At 38.0% G+C, this 16,316-nt stretch overlaps 1 protein-coding gene across 6 annotated transcripts in view; it reads right to left on the bottom strand.

Moving 5' to 3' along the window:
• Window positions 1-795: 795 nt before the first annotated feature.
• MAPK9 (mitogen-activated protein kinase 9) overlaps window positions 796-16,316 on the bottom strand; it is a 59,261-nt gene continuing 43,740 nt past the window's right edge. For 5 of the 6 annotated variants that reach the window (XM_027096343.1, XM_027096341.1, XM_027096342.1 and 2 more), the window contains 7 exons: window positions 14,217-14,382; window positions 12,692-12,763; window positions 9,325-9,507; window positions 8,186-8,310; window positions 7,100-7,163; window positions 5,265-5,336; window positions 796-3,902 (listed from right to left, as the gene is read on the bottom strand). In XM_027096343.1, the coding sequence (XP_026952144.1) occupies window positions 3,760-3,902; window positions 5,265-5,336; window positions 7,100-7,163; window positions 8,186-8,310; window positions 9,325-9,507; window positions 12,692-12,763; window positions 14,217-14,382 (825 nt within the window). In that variant the 3' untranslated portion in view covers window positions 796-3,759. Of the gene's footprint in view, window positions 3,908-5,264; window positions 5,337-7,099; window positions 7,164-8,185; window positions 8,311-9,324; window positions 9,508-12,691; window positions 12,764-14,216; window positions 14,383-16,316 lie in introns of all 6 variants that reach the window. The other variant, XM_027096344.1, reaches the window with a different exon arrangement.

Here is a 16,316-nt window from a genome sequence, read left to right as displayed (position 1 = left end):
GTCTGTCATACAGAGTGAAGTAAGTCAGAAGGAGAAAGACAAATACCGTATGCTAACACATATATATGGAATTTAAGAAAAAAAATTGTCATGAAGAACCTAGGGGTAAGATGGGAATAAAGACACAGACCTACTAGAGAATGGACTTGAGGATATGGGGAGGGGTAAGGGTAAGCTGTGACAAAGCAAGAGAGTGGCATGGACATATATACACTACCAAACGTAATGTAGATAGCTAGTGGGAAGCAGCCGCATGGCACAGGGAGATCAGCTTGGTGCTTTGTGACCACCTAGAGGGGTGGGATAGGGTGGGAGGGAGGGAGATGCAAGAGGGAACAGATATGGGAACATATGTATATGTATAACTGATTCACTTTGTTATAAAGCAGAAACTAACACACCACTGTAAAGCAATTATACTCCAATAAAGATGTAAAAAAAAACAAAACCCACAAGCACACAAGCACCATTAACGATTTGAAGTAATACAAGGAAAGACTGACGGATTGGTGGATTCTTCTGGCCACACCTTGTGAGAAAACAATTACTCCGAATACTCGATTTTGCACTGCATGTTTTTGAAAACTCAGATTCAGGAATCTGCAGAATATTTTCAGTAAGAGATCTAACAGAAATGTTTTGCTTTTCAATTTAAAAACATTTGCTAATATTGATTGAAATGATGACACTCCAATATCTACCTGTGTTCATGTTAAATCTGTAATCAGAGATGGTGATGTAGAAATACACAGTCAACTGTCACTTAAAAACACACCACAAAAATTGGACATGCTATACACTTCTCTTTTAAAATGTATTTGTATTATTTTCACCAATCAAAACACACATAATATATTTTATTATAAAACATTAGGCAATGTTACTTTTGAGATATGCAATCTGAAAGGTCACACCTGTGTTTACTACCAGTGTGAAACACCAGAGGAGTTACATTAGAAATCAACCAGACAAATTCATCATACATCATTACCATGACTTACACAGCATCAAATCTGGATTAAACCAGTATCCCATTCAGTGTTTCAACTATGGACTCTGGGTGTCAGTAAGGGGCCCTGCCAAGGGTTTTCTCCTTTCAGCACTGCGGCTCTGAGTTTCAGGGTGCAGAGATAAACACAGAGCCCTGTTTCCATCTCCTGTTTCCACAGCTGATCAACACTGAGCAGGATGTGTTTCGAGAATGCTCTCCTACTCTGACAGACTCTGTCTGCTCTCTGGAACCTGTACTTGAAATCAAGACCTGACATAGGGGAGGCAGTCACTTCCTTTTTAACAAAAAACTAAGTCAACAAACAAAACGAACCTAGTCCAAATTCCAGGCTAATAATAAATTACCTGGTTTATAAAAATATGTGTCCAAAATAGTTACTTCAGGGTTGTGTACAATATAAATTACAAAAATAAAATAGAAAAGATGAAAAATTGAGCATAATTTTTCAGTTCTTTATCCAACATCAGCATTTATCTATGGAGAGCAGTTTGAAACCATCTGCACTGCACCAGGGCCCTGGCACATCTCGGCTCAGGAGGGAGGACCCTGAAGTGGGGTGAGGTATTTCTATGGAGCTCGGCTGTCTGCAGCCCTGTGGCCTGTCCTAGGTGCACTCACTGATCTCTGATGGAAGGTGGTCTTGGCAGGAAACCCGTCCACACCATCACGGACTCCATCCGTGAACACACAGAGGAATGAGTGAGCAGAAAGCCAATCTGTGCGGCACCTAGCTCCACTTACAAATGACGCCTGGCTGAATGTACAATCACCCAGCGAAACCTTGATGCGCCCTCAGCATCCCTGTGCTCCATATACATAAGCCTAGGACAGATAATGTATTTTTAAAACTCTCACCTTTGTTTTTCTCTTTAAAGATAGATTTAGTAAAGTCTTTTTAAAGAATGTGTATTAGAGAGGAGGCCATTTTAAGATGTTTATATATGTATAGTGATAACTTGCTTCACAATACCATCAGGCCTCCAAAACCAAAATAATCCTAAGCCATGTAATAGGTGTTTCTGCCTCAATTCAAGTTAGTATTTCCATCTTATAGTTGAATGTGTCTAAACCTCACAATATAAAACTATTTATTACTTCAATATTAATTTTGTTCATCAAGGGTTCCAGTTTCCAGTGATAAGACCAATAAGATACAACTGGTGTAGAGATAATCATATATTTTAGATAATATTTATAATAAACTTTCTTATCAAAGTTCCTCCTCAGAGCACATTCTATAGAATGTGAACAATGTTGATTCAATAGCTTCCAAAATAATTAAACACAAGATATGAATTTGTAACAGAATAAGCTCAAGGGAAAAGCATTATGAGCACAGGTAGCCGTATGTGACCATCGTAACTCCATTTCTGCAATGACACTTCAATACCCAGTATTTTACTGAACTTTGAATGATTTCCATATCAGTCTGAAAGTATCAATTTCAGGTGAGCAGTTTAAAAATCAGAAAATGTTCAATAGTTAATTATTACCCTTTAGGGTATTTCCTCCATATCCCTCAGAAGTTTTTCCAGAACATTCATGGATTTCCCTTAGGAAAAGGAAATGCCTCCACAAAGTGGAAAACAAACCATAAACAGGCATTCTGAATCAGTCTGCTTCCTAAAACAGACCAAAGGGGGATTTATGTGGTTTCTTTCAGAGAAGAAAGTCGAGTAAGAATGCTGTGTTGGAAGAGGGAAACTCTGCCTTGTGAAATCACGTATCTCACCTTGAGTGACAGAAGGTAAGAAAGGACCCAGTCCAGGCTCAAGCAAAGCAAGCACTTAGTAAGTGACTGCAATCATCTTCAGTGATCACTTCATAAAATTCTACTCTAACAGCAGGTGATGGGTTCAAGAATCTATTTGCCATCATATTATTGACATAGGTATTAGGTGGCTAATAAAGAAGGTGAAGTTCTAGGTAGCATTTTAAATTAATAAGTCCAGAAGACCAAGAAAAAAGAGATAGGGAAGATAGGATTTTAAAGGTATATATGTTTTAAGCAGCACAAAACAAAACTTAAAATTTTATCATGCAGTAAAGCTGAATGTACAGTCACCCAGACTAAGACAATTTAGAGAAAACAAAGTGTCCTGGTCTTAGCAGTGGTAATTCTCAGCCCCAAACATGACAAATTTAAGAAAAGTTACATTTTAAATTTATAGATTTAATTATATTCCTTCTGAAATACGAAAGAAAATAACTCATACCCTAAAAGAAGGTAATATATGATAATATGATGGTGGCCAATTAATACACATAAATCTATTTTTCTGGACAGACACCAAATTACTTAAGAGGATTAAGAGACAATTCTAGAAGCAGCACTACCTTGAAGATTATTTGGCTTTATAAATACTGATTTCCAAAGTGCTAGAGGGCAAGTCTGAGCAAGCATTTGTGGTCACATGCATATAAGTCCCAACGGTTACTGAGGATGAGAAACTGTCACTATTACTGTACAACTTAAGAAAAAATTCATCTATTCTAATTGCTCACCTGAAATGACCTTGAACAAAATCTCTAAAAGTGTGGTTTGCACTTTTTTTCTTTAGACATAATCTGCTTCATTTTATAATCTAAGCAAGGCAAGCCTAGTACGACTGAGTAGGGGCAAGGCATCGTGTTTCTTACATGCAGAACATGGAGTTTTTCTATTTGGTTCCATCAACTCCCAAGTATTTCAGGCCCATGGAAGCGAGAGTTCCTTCACTGATGACAAGCTTGCTATTTCTAACTTATCATCGACAACCTTCAAGGGGTCCTGTTGAGGCATCCAGACTGCTGTCTGTGTCTGAGGCCAGCGTCTGCTCAGTGGACATGGATGAAATGTCATTGATAGACGACGACTGAGAAGGAGTGGCGTTGCTACTTACTGCTGCATCTGTGCTAAGAAAACCAAATATAATAAAATCTGAGGCACGACATTGCTGCAAATCCAGGCAACGAGACTTCAGGTCATTTCTCAGCTCTGTCCTTTTGTAGTTTCCTATACTATTAGTATAAACAAGAAGTTACTTGACTATATATTTTGAACTTTTCCTGGAGTCTTTCTTTAGGCTCAAAATCCCAATTATTCCTCCGTCTTTCCCTGCAATATTCTCTTTCTTCCCAGTGGCTAAACATCATACATGTACTCATGTATAATCATGTTATTAACTTCTTTAAAAATACCTGCTGGTTTTAAAAAGATATTAAAAGAAAATTGTTGAATTTATCCTAAAACTATCAGTATCACAAAAGGCTTAAGCCCAAGTAGGATTCAAGTGTCATCAGACATTTCAATTATAATCATAAACACTTAGTCCAAGGAAAAAAGCATCAACCTTTGAAAAATTGTTTTGCAATAAAAATACCTTCTAAAAGAAGGATTATATGCAAATTAAAAAAGGAAAAAAAATTAGTGGACTCTTATTCATTTTATTTTTGCTTTCTAAATCCCCAAAGCTGACATGTTAAGGCAAATGAAACTATCCTATTTCCTACTATCTATATTTTAGTCTGGTTTGAACAAAAACAAAACATCCAGGTTCCCAGAGGTAAGTCTTAAATTTGTGCTGAGTTAACAACGAGCACCTAAATTCGTATTGAAGTTATATAATCTCTAGACACTTGACACATTTGTCATGCTGAATATAAAATTCAAGAATAAGAAGCAGTCCAACATGTACTTACGTGTGTGTGTGTGCATGCACTTTCCAGTGGGAGTGGAGTGAGAAAATAAATATAACTAAAGAGTTTTGTTTAAGTAGAACCCTACAGGACACCATATATACTATGTCTTTAATACTCATACAATTACCTAATTGTCAGACTTCTACCACTAAGTAAAACATGTAGAAAGATGAGAGAATTATATGAACAATTTTCTCAAAAGAAAACCCAATTCCATTTTATCTAGATTCACATTAATTTTCATTTTTAACTGGTTAGGGGCAGTACAACGAGGGTCATGCACATTGAAAAGGCTTTAAATTCAATTTCCTTATCTATTAACAAAACTGACAGCAGCTGTTACAAGGATGAAACAAGAATGTTTATAATATAGTTGGTTCGCTGCCTGGCACAACAGTAAAATGTTAGCTGCCACCACCAGGACAAACCGAAAAGGAGAAGACTATTTCACATAAGGAGTTTTCAAATCCAATGCTGGTCAAGCTGGCACTTAACACACTGTTGCCACTTATAAAAAATGAATAGAGAAAGAAAAATATTATGCAGTCAAACTATTAAAGCAATCACTAACCTGAAGGTTGATCTTTCACAACACCATTCTTGCTTCTTTCTTCCCAATCCATTACTTCTTTGTAAATTAGCTCTTCAAATAGAAATGCAAGTTAAAATGCTTCATCAGTTTCTTTGCATCTCAAAATACTGCTTCCAAATCAATTGGAACCACTCCAAGGGCACTGTGATGTGCTATTTTTAATTGTGATAGACAATTAAGTAATATAGTTTACCTAGACCAAAATATAATTTGATCCATTATATCTCTTCAACCCAGCTATTAAGACAGCCAGGGACTTCCCTGGTGGCGCAATGGTTAACAATCTGCCTGCCAATGCAGGGGACATGGGTTCGATCCCTGGTTCGGGATCCCACATGCTGCAGAGCAGCTAAGCCCATGTGCCACAACTACTGAGCCTGTGCTCTAGACCCCGCAAGCCATAACTACTGAGCCCGCGTGCCACAACTACGGAAGCTTGGACATCTAGAGCCCATGCTCCACAAGAGAAGCCACCGCCTGTGCGCTGCAACAAAGAGTAGCCCCCACTCGCCGCAACTAGAGAAAGCCCGCACGCAATCAAGACCCAACACAGCCAAAAAAAAAAAAAAAAAAAAGACAGCCAAAAATGTATGGTAGCTCTGGATCCATGATGGGGGTTTTACAAAGTGGGGGTGAGGGAGAGAGAATGAGAGAGACACACAGAGGGAGAGAGGTGGGGAGAGAGGGAGGGAAAGTACTAGCAAAGTGGCTCTAACAGAACAGTTTAAGTACTGGATACTCTCACATCTTTTTGCACATGTTTTCCTCCATCTTTACTGTGGTTCTCCAAATATAACCCCTCCAGATTGGTCAGAAATTAATCTAATTACCTAAGTTTTTTCTTGGCTTCAATCTCAGTTTTCCTCAATTTTCATTTGTAAGAAAAACTAATTACCTATTAACTAAGCAGCTTCCTAAAATTTTGCTATTCATGAAATAAAATTAGCATATTGCAAGCAGTTAGTGAGGCCTATGGGTGTGTGCACATGCAGGTTGTTGGTATCCCTATATCCCGGGGAGGGGCTCTTGGGAAGGACACATCACCATGTTTGACTTGCGCTGACCATAGTTCTCAATTACTACTGATTCTTCTTTTTAATGAAAAATTTTTAGTTCAGCCTCTTTTTTACTGGTTTAGTTTGCTGTGGGTTGTTTGGTTAATCTTAGAGTGGTAATAATAACTATCTGCATATTTTTGATCTGCAATTTTCCCCAAACTCTTATTTTAAAACACATATATAACTACATGGCTTACAAATACAGCAGAAGTTCACATGACCCCAGTGGGGTCTCCCACGTCTGCTTTACAGAGACCTGTGAATTGGGGTTACTCAACAATTTGCAACATGTTGTCAAGGTAAGTGTGATACAATCACTGAGTTTAGTTTACAAACCAAGATTTGATAATGTAAGATTGTGTGAAAAAGCCTTTATTTTTCTCTTTTGAAGCAAATAATATGCAATTCATACACGTTCCTCTCTAATTCTGTTATCTTCAAGTTCTTTTTCTACTGGGAAATAGGAAGAGAGAGGATAAATGGGCTTCAGGGTTTCTCAACCCTCTCTTAGAAAGGCTATTGTCAAAAAGTGCAGGCATGAAGCAGAGGCAAGTGTTTTTTCTTGATGCCACATCGAAGTGAAATTAGAACAGACTAAGCCACACAATGATTTCATATTTGCACAGTATAGAACACTTCACAGATACCTCTGCTTTGCCTACCTGTATACAATGTTGGCAACATACACTTTTTTAAAAATCTTGCCCCATTGCAAGAAATGTCATAAGTAACAATCAAAATAAGTTCCATCTTTACCTTTCCATTCTTCAATTGCATGTTCTCTTTCTTCCAACTGGGCATCATAAATTTGAGGTGGTGGCTAAAAGTTAAATTACAGCTAAAGTCAATAGTTAAAAAAATAATGAGGCATGAAGAAAAAGAATCACTTTGTAAGACTTCTAAAATATTTATAATATGGATGTAGTTTCATTAAATACTTGGCTTATTAAAGATTTCTTTATAAGTATGATTTCCATCAGTTTCAGAATCAAAATAATTGAGGAAAAGTTAACCAAAAAAATAGAGCATTATAGTCCTCTTAATAATCACACTCTAAAGACATCTGCCCAAATGTAATTATAAAATTAGTAATCACAGGCTGCTTCTTAGAGATCCACCCTGGACAAGGTACTGTGCTATGAAATACAGAAGCTGCAAAACACATTTCAGGTTTATATTTCTTCCTGTTAGAACTCCCAAACTCAACCCCCAATTCATAAATGGACTGCTTCAAAAATTTGCTTAAAATCATGTGTTTATAAATCAAATTCTTTTCATATAAAACAATGTTTAAAATGGTGGTTAAATGCATAGGCCAAGACATAATAATGAGCATGCCACTATGTGGTTATTTCACTTCCAACTAAAGACCATCCATACCAATGCTGCTACAGAAAAATGCACATGAGCACCAAACTCAGAAGTGGAACCCCCCTAGCAGGTACCTCTGGGGAAGGATGAACAAACTTGTGATTTTCAGGAAGTTTCTTAGCCTGACTGGGTGCCTAAACAAGATGATGTAAAGCAAAGCCCAAGGCACAGTGCCAGGTACACAAATGGATGCCTAAAAAAGGTGATATTATGATCACACATCAGCATCTGCATAAATGAAGATAATTATATCACCACAGCATAAGCATGTTCACTCCTGAGGTACTCTGAGTAGAGCCCCACTAACAAGAGTCCCAAAAGGGGTTGTGAGCCATGTTACATGGCCTCGTTGTAATCAGGAGTCCTTTTAAATCTAGGACTTTATGTACCCATTCCAGACTAACAGACAGAAGGTCCAAGGAAATGTATGCCCTGCCTTTACACATAAGTCTTTTCAAAATAGATGCTTACCGCTTCTGCTTCAGCAGGGTCATACCAAACAGTGATATAAGGGTGACGCAAAGCTTCATCTACAGAGATTCGCTTGTCGGGATCTATCACTAACATTTTTGATAGTAAGTCTCTGGCTTGACTTGCTGGGGTAAAAACAAATATTAGATTAATAAAGTAATACCGTTAACCTGAAAATCACACAATAAAGAACTAAATGTGATAGCAGAGACAGAACAAAAATATATTAACTTTGAGAAATTGTTGATAGCTTCAAGATTATTAGAGTCTTCTTCTTTAACAGTAAGTCAAGCAGCCACTTCCACTACAAACCAGGCTTTCAAATGTGCTTTCAGCTTCTGAATTTGGAAGGGAGAAGGACAGGGCACAAGGCTGAGAAGCCACATCCAGGGAGGGTACAGGAGCTAAGCTAAGGGTGTCACTGCCAAGAATGCAGGCATGAAGCAGAGGCAAGTGTTTTTTCTTGATGCCACATCGAAGTGAAATTAGAACAGACTAAGCCACACAATGATTTCATATTTGCACAGTATAGAACACTTCACAGATACCTCTGCTTTGCCTACCTGTATACAATGTTGGCAACATACACTTTTTTTAAAATCTAGAGATTAGTAGTTAGAAAAAAATCCAACAACTTCGATAACTTGGTTAAATATAAGGCTCACCTAGGTTTTAGCAATTAAAATTCACTAGTATAGGCAAAGAAGAGATGGGGCTTTTCTGAATGAGGCACAGTTTATCTTGATGTAGAGAGAAACAAATCTATTCTTTCCCTTAAAACACTTAGTGATAAGCACAGGAGAAGGGGAGAAGGAGCCTTTTAAAATTTCTGACTGTTCAACTGGGCTAGAATCTGTATTCAAGTATTCTTTATACCTGAAAACTGTTTGAATTCCATTTGCTGTAATTAACATAAGAGTCTTTCAGACTGATGTAAATATTTTGACCACAGGCTTCAGTTACGTCACTTTATTGAGGACAAAACTTCTAGGTCTTTAAGCTTTCTTTCTGAAATGCCTTCATTTTACCTGTAAATGACTTTGAGGGTTTCAACTATTTTGTCTCTCAATGTTCACAGGTTTTAGAATGCAAACATAAAGTGAAAGCTTCACCCAGTATAAGAAAAAATGATATCTTACTTTTAATTTTGTCTCGTTCAGATTCTGATGGGAATATCCAATCTGGAAAGAGTTCTTCAAATTTGATTCCAGGATACTTTGGCCTGTTTTCTACGTAATTCCTCACAGTTGGCTGAAGTTTCTTCATGAAATCTGCAGATGGTGTTCCTAGCTGCTCAATAACTTTATTCCACTGATCAATATCTAAGGAGTCTCTTGAGGAAAATACAACTGAAATGCCTTATATTCATATTACATAAAGTAGCATCATTCAAAGAAAAACTTAAATTATATTTATACTTATCAACAAGTAATTAACCAGGCCACCTCACTGGGTCAGCAGAAGCATTCTGAAATAATATTCGAAAAAGGTTTGGGCTCCAAGTTAAGACTATTTAAAAAAAACTCTGCATCTTTATAAACTCTGATCACAGTTTATTAAATCAACACGATGAAGTCTATATGCCTTCCCATTCTAGATCAAAATAAAGTTATCTTGTAACTGAAGAATACCTATGACTGAAAGGCTTAAACATGAAATTAGGTAGTAATTATATAGGCAAATTGAAATCAGTTCTCATAATAAAACTATGTTAGATCTAAAGCTCCCTAAAGTAGAGAGACCTATCTGATTGCTCAATTTACAGCTGGGAGCCACCCCTGCGAGGCAGGCCTGGAGGGATGGGGTGCATGAGGGGGTGGGCAGGAGCCAAGGCTCTGGACTTTCTGAGCTCTCACCATGTCCTTTCCCACTGTAGCTGTGCTTACATTGAGCAGTGACAGCTTTGAGAGGTCATTCTGTTTTACTTGGCACTGACCCGGACCATCACTGCAATACAAAGGAGTGTGTTTCATTTCCTTTCAAAGTATATGACCTGGGTTTCAGACTCCATTGTGTATTAGACACTCACTAGGTGTCAGGCAGTCAATCTCCCTTGGGTCTCACCTTCCTATTTGTAAAATGCAGACAATACCAGCTTTGCCTCTTTCACTTGGGGCTTGAGATAACTGGCAAGATGAATGTGGAAAGGGATTCTATTGATAAAACCATAAAAATTATACAAGAGAACGCAAGCCAGAGGAATCAAATAAACAGCATCTTTAAAAAGTGACTAATTGAGGTATGTCTTAGAAAAATAAAATGACATCACTGTGAAAGAACCTAGGGAACAGACACATGTTCTTTAAAGAACAAAGGAGGAGGCCCTCTCGCTTCCTGTAATGTCTTTCTTCTTGCTGGTACACCATCCACTGGAGGATTCCATCACCAATCAAACAATTTTTTTTCTCCCATCTTAAAGCAACAGCCACTCTCCTTTGGCTGAACATCGTAGCTTAGCTACCATTCCCATTTGCAGCAAAACAGAGTTGTCTATACTTGTATCTCTAACTCCCAGTCTCTCATATTCTCTCTTAAACATCCTCTCATCAGGCTTTTCCCCCATCACTTCATGAAAACTGCGCCCATCAAAGTTGCAGGTGACCATCCCTCAATTCTCAGTCCTCACCTTTTTGACAGTGTCAGTGAGCCTCCCTCAGTAACCTGCTTCCTGGCCTCCAGGGTCCCTTGCTCTCTGGGAGGTGCCTGCCTAAAGCTTTCTCTTTCTCTTAGGCCATGTTGGGACAGGAGTTCCTTTTCTACCTCAGGTTACGAATCTAAAACAAATCTCTGAGAACTGCAATCTGGTTTCTGGAATCTTTTTCTATCTAATGTTGGAAAAAGTTAGCAAAATTGTCTTTGGAAAATGATGTAATCTCTGTGTATGTTCTGAGAATGACAGTAGGTGACGTTATACATAAAATTATTATTACTGACATTGCAAGATGTTAATATGTAAATTAAGAATTTTAAATTACTTAATAGTGTACCAAAGAGTTCCTACACTTTTCATTTCTGTACTTTCTGAAGAAAACCTTTAATTAATTAAAGAAAGGAAAGTCACAAAATGAATTAAAAATTGAGACAAACTGAATGTTAAGTAGATACTTCTAATTATGTATCTTTAGGGCATTCCCTGGCAGTCTGGTGGTTAGGACTCTGCGCTTTCACTGCTGTGGGTCCAGGTTCAATCCCTGGTGGGGGAACTAAGATCCCACAAGACTTGTGGCATGGCCATCAATCAATCAATCAATCAATCAACCAATCTTTAGAATACATCAACTTTTCCCTTTTTAAATGAATTTATTTGCAAATTAAAGATCTCCTTTTTTACATATTGAAACAACTGAATCTAAGGTAAGGCTATGGAAAATTGCTAGAAAATTTATTAGAACAAAATAAAATGCTGTATTTAACTTCACATAAAATCTGTGATGTGAAAAATGTCAAGGAAGGTAAATAAAATGATAGGAATAAAATCTTTTCATTCCAGGTCTGTGTTGTGAAGAATTTATATTACAAATAAACCAACCTCATAAAACTATAAAAAACTAAAATTACTTTAATAAAATACATATAAAACATGACTATATAACTTAATTTCTTTTAAAGATAACCATCAATCTGCCAGCAGAGACCACTTTCATAACAAAAAACAAAATCAAAAGACTAATGAAAATTTTAGGTGGTTAGAACACAAATGAAAAAGGGTATACGTGAAAAACCATGTTAGAGCAAAAAATATTGAAGATGGAAGAATATGAGGAATATGAGAAAAGAAAGCTATTGAAACTATCATATATCTATTCTCCTTTATGCTATATATCATTAATATGATTTGCTGACCACAGTATAAGTTAACCTTTTGCATTTTATATTTATTTAAATGTCTGTTAAACTTCCCCAGTGTGTCACAAAATAACCTAAGTGGATCTTCTAAAATTTTCTACAAAATGTCAGAAGAGTAACAAAACAAAAAAATGTAGCAAATATTGTTTCTCACAAACTTTTTACTTTAATCTTTTTCATTTAGGTCTTTATGTAGTGTGCTTCAGTTCTTACTTTGGAGGAAAATATTTTAATTCATCTTGGTAACTAATGAAATAGTATATTAAACAAATTAAACAAATTACAAATTATTGGCCTATTAAATTTAGACAACAACTTTCTAGATAGCTAAATTAACTGAATTAACTAAACAGAATTTTCATTTAAATATCAGAATACATTTGTCAAAGAGTAAATACATTTCTTATAAGCTATTTTTAATAAAATTAAGAACTAATATAAATTGGTTTAACTTAATTCTATGCCTCAATAAAATTGTTACAGGTAGTCAAGCAAACAAGAAACATAAAATTGAACCATTTGGTGTGTGACACTAATTTAACAAACATAATCAAGACCCCCTTAGAATACAGTCTAGAATTATGACATTTTTCTTTTGACCTCCTGCTGCCCTTGGTATTTATGGAAAACATGGCCGGGAAGGTCCCCCGGGAAGGATACGATCAGTGCCTTGGAATATCACACAACCTTTCACCAGCTCTCCCATGATGCAACCCACTGACCAGATATCAACTGAAAATAAAGTGAAATGACAAAATTATGAAGTGCCATGAACAAAACAAAGGTGAGGAAAAGGATTCTAACAGTGTACTAAACACACAAACAAGGAAAATAAATTGCTAGTAACGGGTGAACTTTTTTACACAGTATGAAATATTGCTGACCTCTATTTTGGCCTTCGGTTTGCAGCAATCTGGGCTTTTAGTGCCAAAGAGTCCAATACTTTACAGCTTCAGAAACAAACAAAGTCCCAGAAACAAGAAGTGCCTGTCCCCACAAAGCTGTTTCCAGGCACATGCCCACCCGTGCCCCCAGCCTTCGTGGTTAGTGCTGGGTCTCTCCCTGTGAAGGATACAGTCTCTTCCTGGGAACAGGACTTTATGGAGGACCATTTCTGCCATGATGCACCCGACAGACCAGATGTCCACTACCAAACACCAGGTGATTAAAACCAGCCAGAGACCCTCCAACACATGTCCTTTCTCAAACCCCCTCCCAAACAAAGACAAACCCAGCTTGTCAGCAGGACTTTTGTAAAATATGAACACCACGCCTCCAGAATGATCCTTTTTAAACTGTCAAGTCAGCAGGGCCTCACAGGGACAGGCTTGTCTGGGCTCCAGGTGAGGGCCAGAGGTGCCCCAGCTTCTGGCTGTTCACCATCTTCTGTGGGGGCCCAGCTGAATTACAGGCCTCAGGTGACCAGGCAGAGGGCTATTTATTGCCCCTGCTGCTGGGGGTGGGGTGAGAGAACTAACAGGGGACCTAATTTTCTCTCATGTCCACAGAGGACTGGAAGCCCACAGAGCTGTGTCTCTCAGAATGGGAGCACAGGTTATAAAACATCTGAATAAAGTTGAAGCACAACTCATTTCAGATGACTTAGGCAAACTTTCAGATTCTTTTTTTTAACACGTGAATGTGATTTAGTTCTTTTTGACAAATTTTTCAAAAGTTAAGCTTCAAAGAGCTCTGATATTGCTTGAATAAGTTTTGCTGTGAAAAAAATACCAATTTTACACACAAAAAGCACATGTTGTATTATTCCATTTATATCAAGTTCAAAAATAAGCAAAATCAATCTCTGCTGCTAGAAATCAGGATAATGGCTTCCTTTGGGGATTGAGACCCAGAGCGGGGCTGGGGAGGCCTTGGGTGCTGCTCGTTATGTGGGTGTGCTCCCATTGAGCTGCACACTCGGGATTTGCATACGTTTCTGTAAGTATGTTATACTTTGATAAACATTCAAAAATATTAACTTTAAAAGTGAATTTTTAAAGTGGATAATTTTAGCCAATGGAAATATAAAATTAATTATTTCTCATCTGTGAACTATGATAACCTATGTATAACACAGCCTCCACATTATACTTCATACAGTTCACAGGAAAGAGAAAAAAACTAGTGATGACGAACAGCACTATTTTTACACATCTCGGCCTCTTCCAGTTCTGTCTGTACTCACCGTTCTCTTTGTAGCCCATGCCCAGGATGACTTCAGGTGCCCGATAATACCGCGTTACCACGTAGGGGGTCATCATAAAGTTAGTGCATGCTGTGCGAGCCAGGCCAAAGTCAAGGATCTTAAGGGTACAGTCTGACTTTACTACAATGTTGCTAGGTTTCAAATCCTAGGGCAGAAATGATTTAAATTAATAAAAGGAACCAAAGCATGCTAAGTAAACAATCTCACATTGGTAAGGATTTGTGAGGTATGTGAGAGTGCTGGGAGAAGGAGGAAAGTTAGAATTGAACCCTGGGATTTTGGAACCATTTTGGAAAATCCTACTCTCATATTGAAACTAATACAAATCAGCCTAGAGAGGCCATATGGTTGCCCTTACCCCTGTGTGGAAACCTTCATGACACTCCTTTGCTTAAAACCTTCTGAGAACTTCCACAACGCCCTCTCCTCCCTCACTCCACGTCTGGTCATCCTTCAGTTCCCAACACTCTGGCTCTTCCCTGCTGTCCAATACAAATATAACTCAACCCACATGTGTAATTTACATTTTCTAACAGCCACCTTAAAAAAAGTGACTAGAAAAGGTAAAATTAATTTTAATAATATTTTCCTTTACTCCAATACAGTATATTTCCAGAATATTCATTTTAAAATGTAACCAACATATAAAAATTATTAATGAGATATTTTACATTCTTTTTGTTTGGTACTGTCTTTGAAATCCAGTGTTTATTTATAATTATAGCCACATTCTGAGTACTTAATAGCCTCAGGTGGCTAGTGGCTATAATACTGGACAGCACATGGCTAGAATTCTCTGACCCTGGAATCTTCCAAAGGCTTCTTCTTTCCTTGGAAGAAGAATCCCATGATTACCAACCCCAACTTCCCACCCTTCCCTGGGACCTACCACTCCCCACCACACATACTACCCTCAAAGTCCCTCCTCTGCCCCTCCCAGCATGGGCTCTGTAAGAGGAGGCCTCAAGGGTCTCTCTGTGCTTTCAGCTCTTAGCCCGGAGTTTGGCACAGCAAACTCTCAGAAAATGTTTGCTGAGTGAATGTACACATCAGACTCCACCACACTCTCAACACAACCTATCACTTCTGCAGTTTTTTCCGTCATAACTCTAGGGACTTTCTCCACGGTCATCCCCCACATCCCAGACCCTTCCTCAGGCCACAGGAATTTGACTCTTGCCTTGGACTCCAGCCTGCAAACTCACCCTAGAAACTATGACTTCTAAACAATCCACATCTATTCTTTTCACAAGTGCTTTCCAATGTGTAGCTACCATGTCAAACTGCCAAGTCACACCACACAGTAAGACCGTCACTTTTAGTGACGTTTCAGGCCCAGCACCTGGCTGAAACTTTCCAATCGATGTGTCACCAACGGGCATAGGTGTGTCTTGAGTGATGGCTGCCAGGTGTTATTGGGATAAGCAGAAAAACACTTAAAAATTACATCAGCTAAAATTATGTTTCATTACTGCTAAGCACTCTCTTTCTAAACATCTGGAATTCAGTAAAATATAACTTATAAATATATATCGCTTAAAAACATAATTAAAATTCCCACCAAGCCCATGCAGATGCACTGGTCCCTGGCTGGCCCCAGAGCACTTCCGCTGTGCATGTCCCGATGTGGAGATGTGCTGTGGGGAGCACTGCCAACTCACCCACAGCTGCTATTCTGCACAAAGGAAAGCAAGCGAAGAATCAGCCCCACGCTCAAACCAGTGACCCCTTCCTGTGAGAAAGCAGTAATACAGCTAAGGCAAAACAAACCAATCTGTTTCTAGATTCCTTTTTTAAAACCAAAGAGTATGGCAAGAACAGGCATTTCATAATACAAATTACTAACACATAAAATAATGCTCAACTTCATGAAAATTAAAAACCCAAATGACAAGGAACAATTTTTAGTCTCTCTTCTGGCAATGAGGAAAAGAATGGCAATATCCAGTGCTGGAGGAAGAAGCAGAAACAGACCCTTCCTTACACTGTTGGTGGGGACGTCAATAGGTGCTTTCTTTTTAGGAGACTGATGTTTTTAAAAATTTGAGACGTCTATACTTTACCACCAGCAGCCCCTGA

This window comes from Aethalodelphis obliquidens, unplaced genomic scaffold (assembly GCF_003676395.1).
Source record: "Aethalodelphis obliquidens isolate GAN/ISIS:26980383/991018 unplaced genomic scaffold, ASM367639v1 scaffold102, whole genome shotgun sequence".
NCBI lineage: Eukaryota > Metazoa > Chordata > Mammalia > Artiodactyla > Delphinidae > Aethalodelphis > Aethalodelphis obliquidens.
The sequence above is the reverse complement of the archived record's forward strand: the minus strand, read 5'-3'. Positions and strand labels throughout refer to the sequence as shown.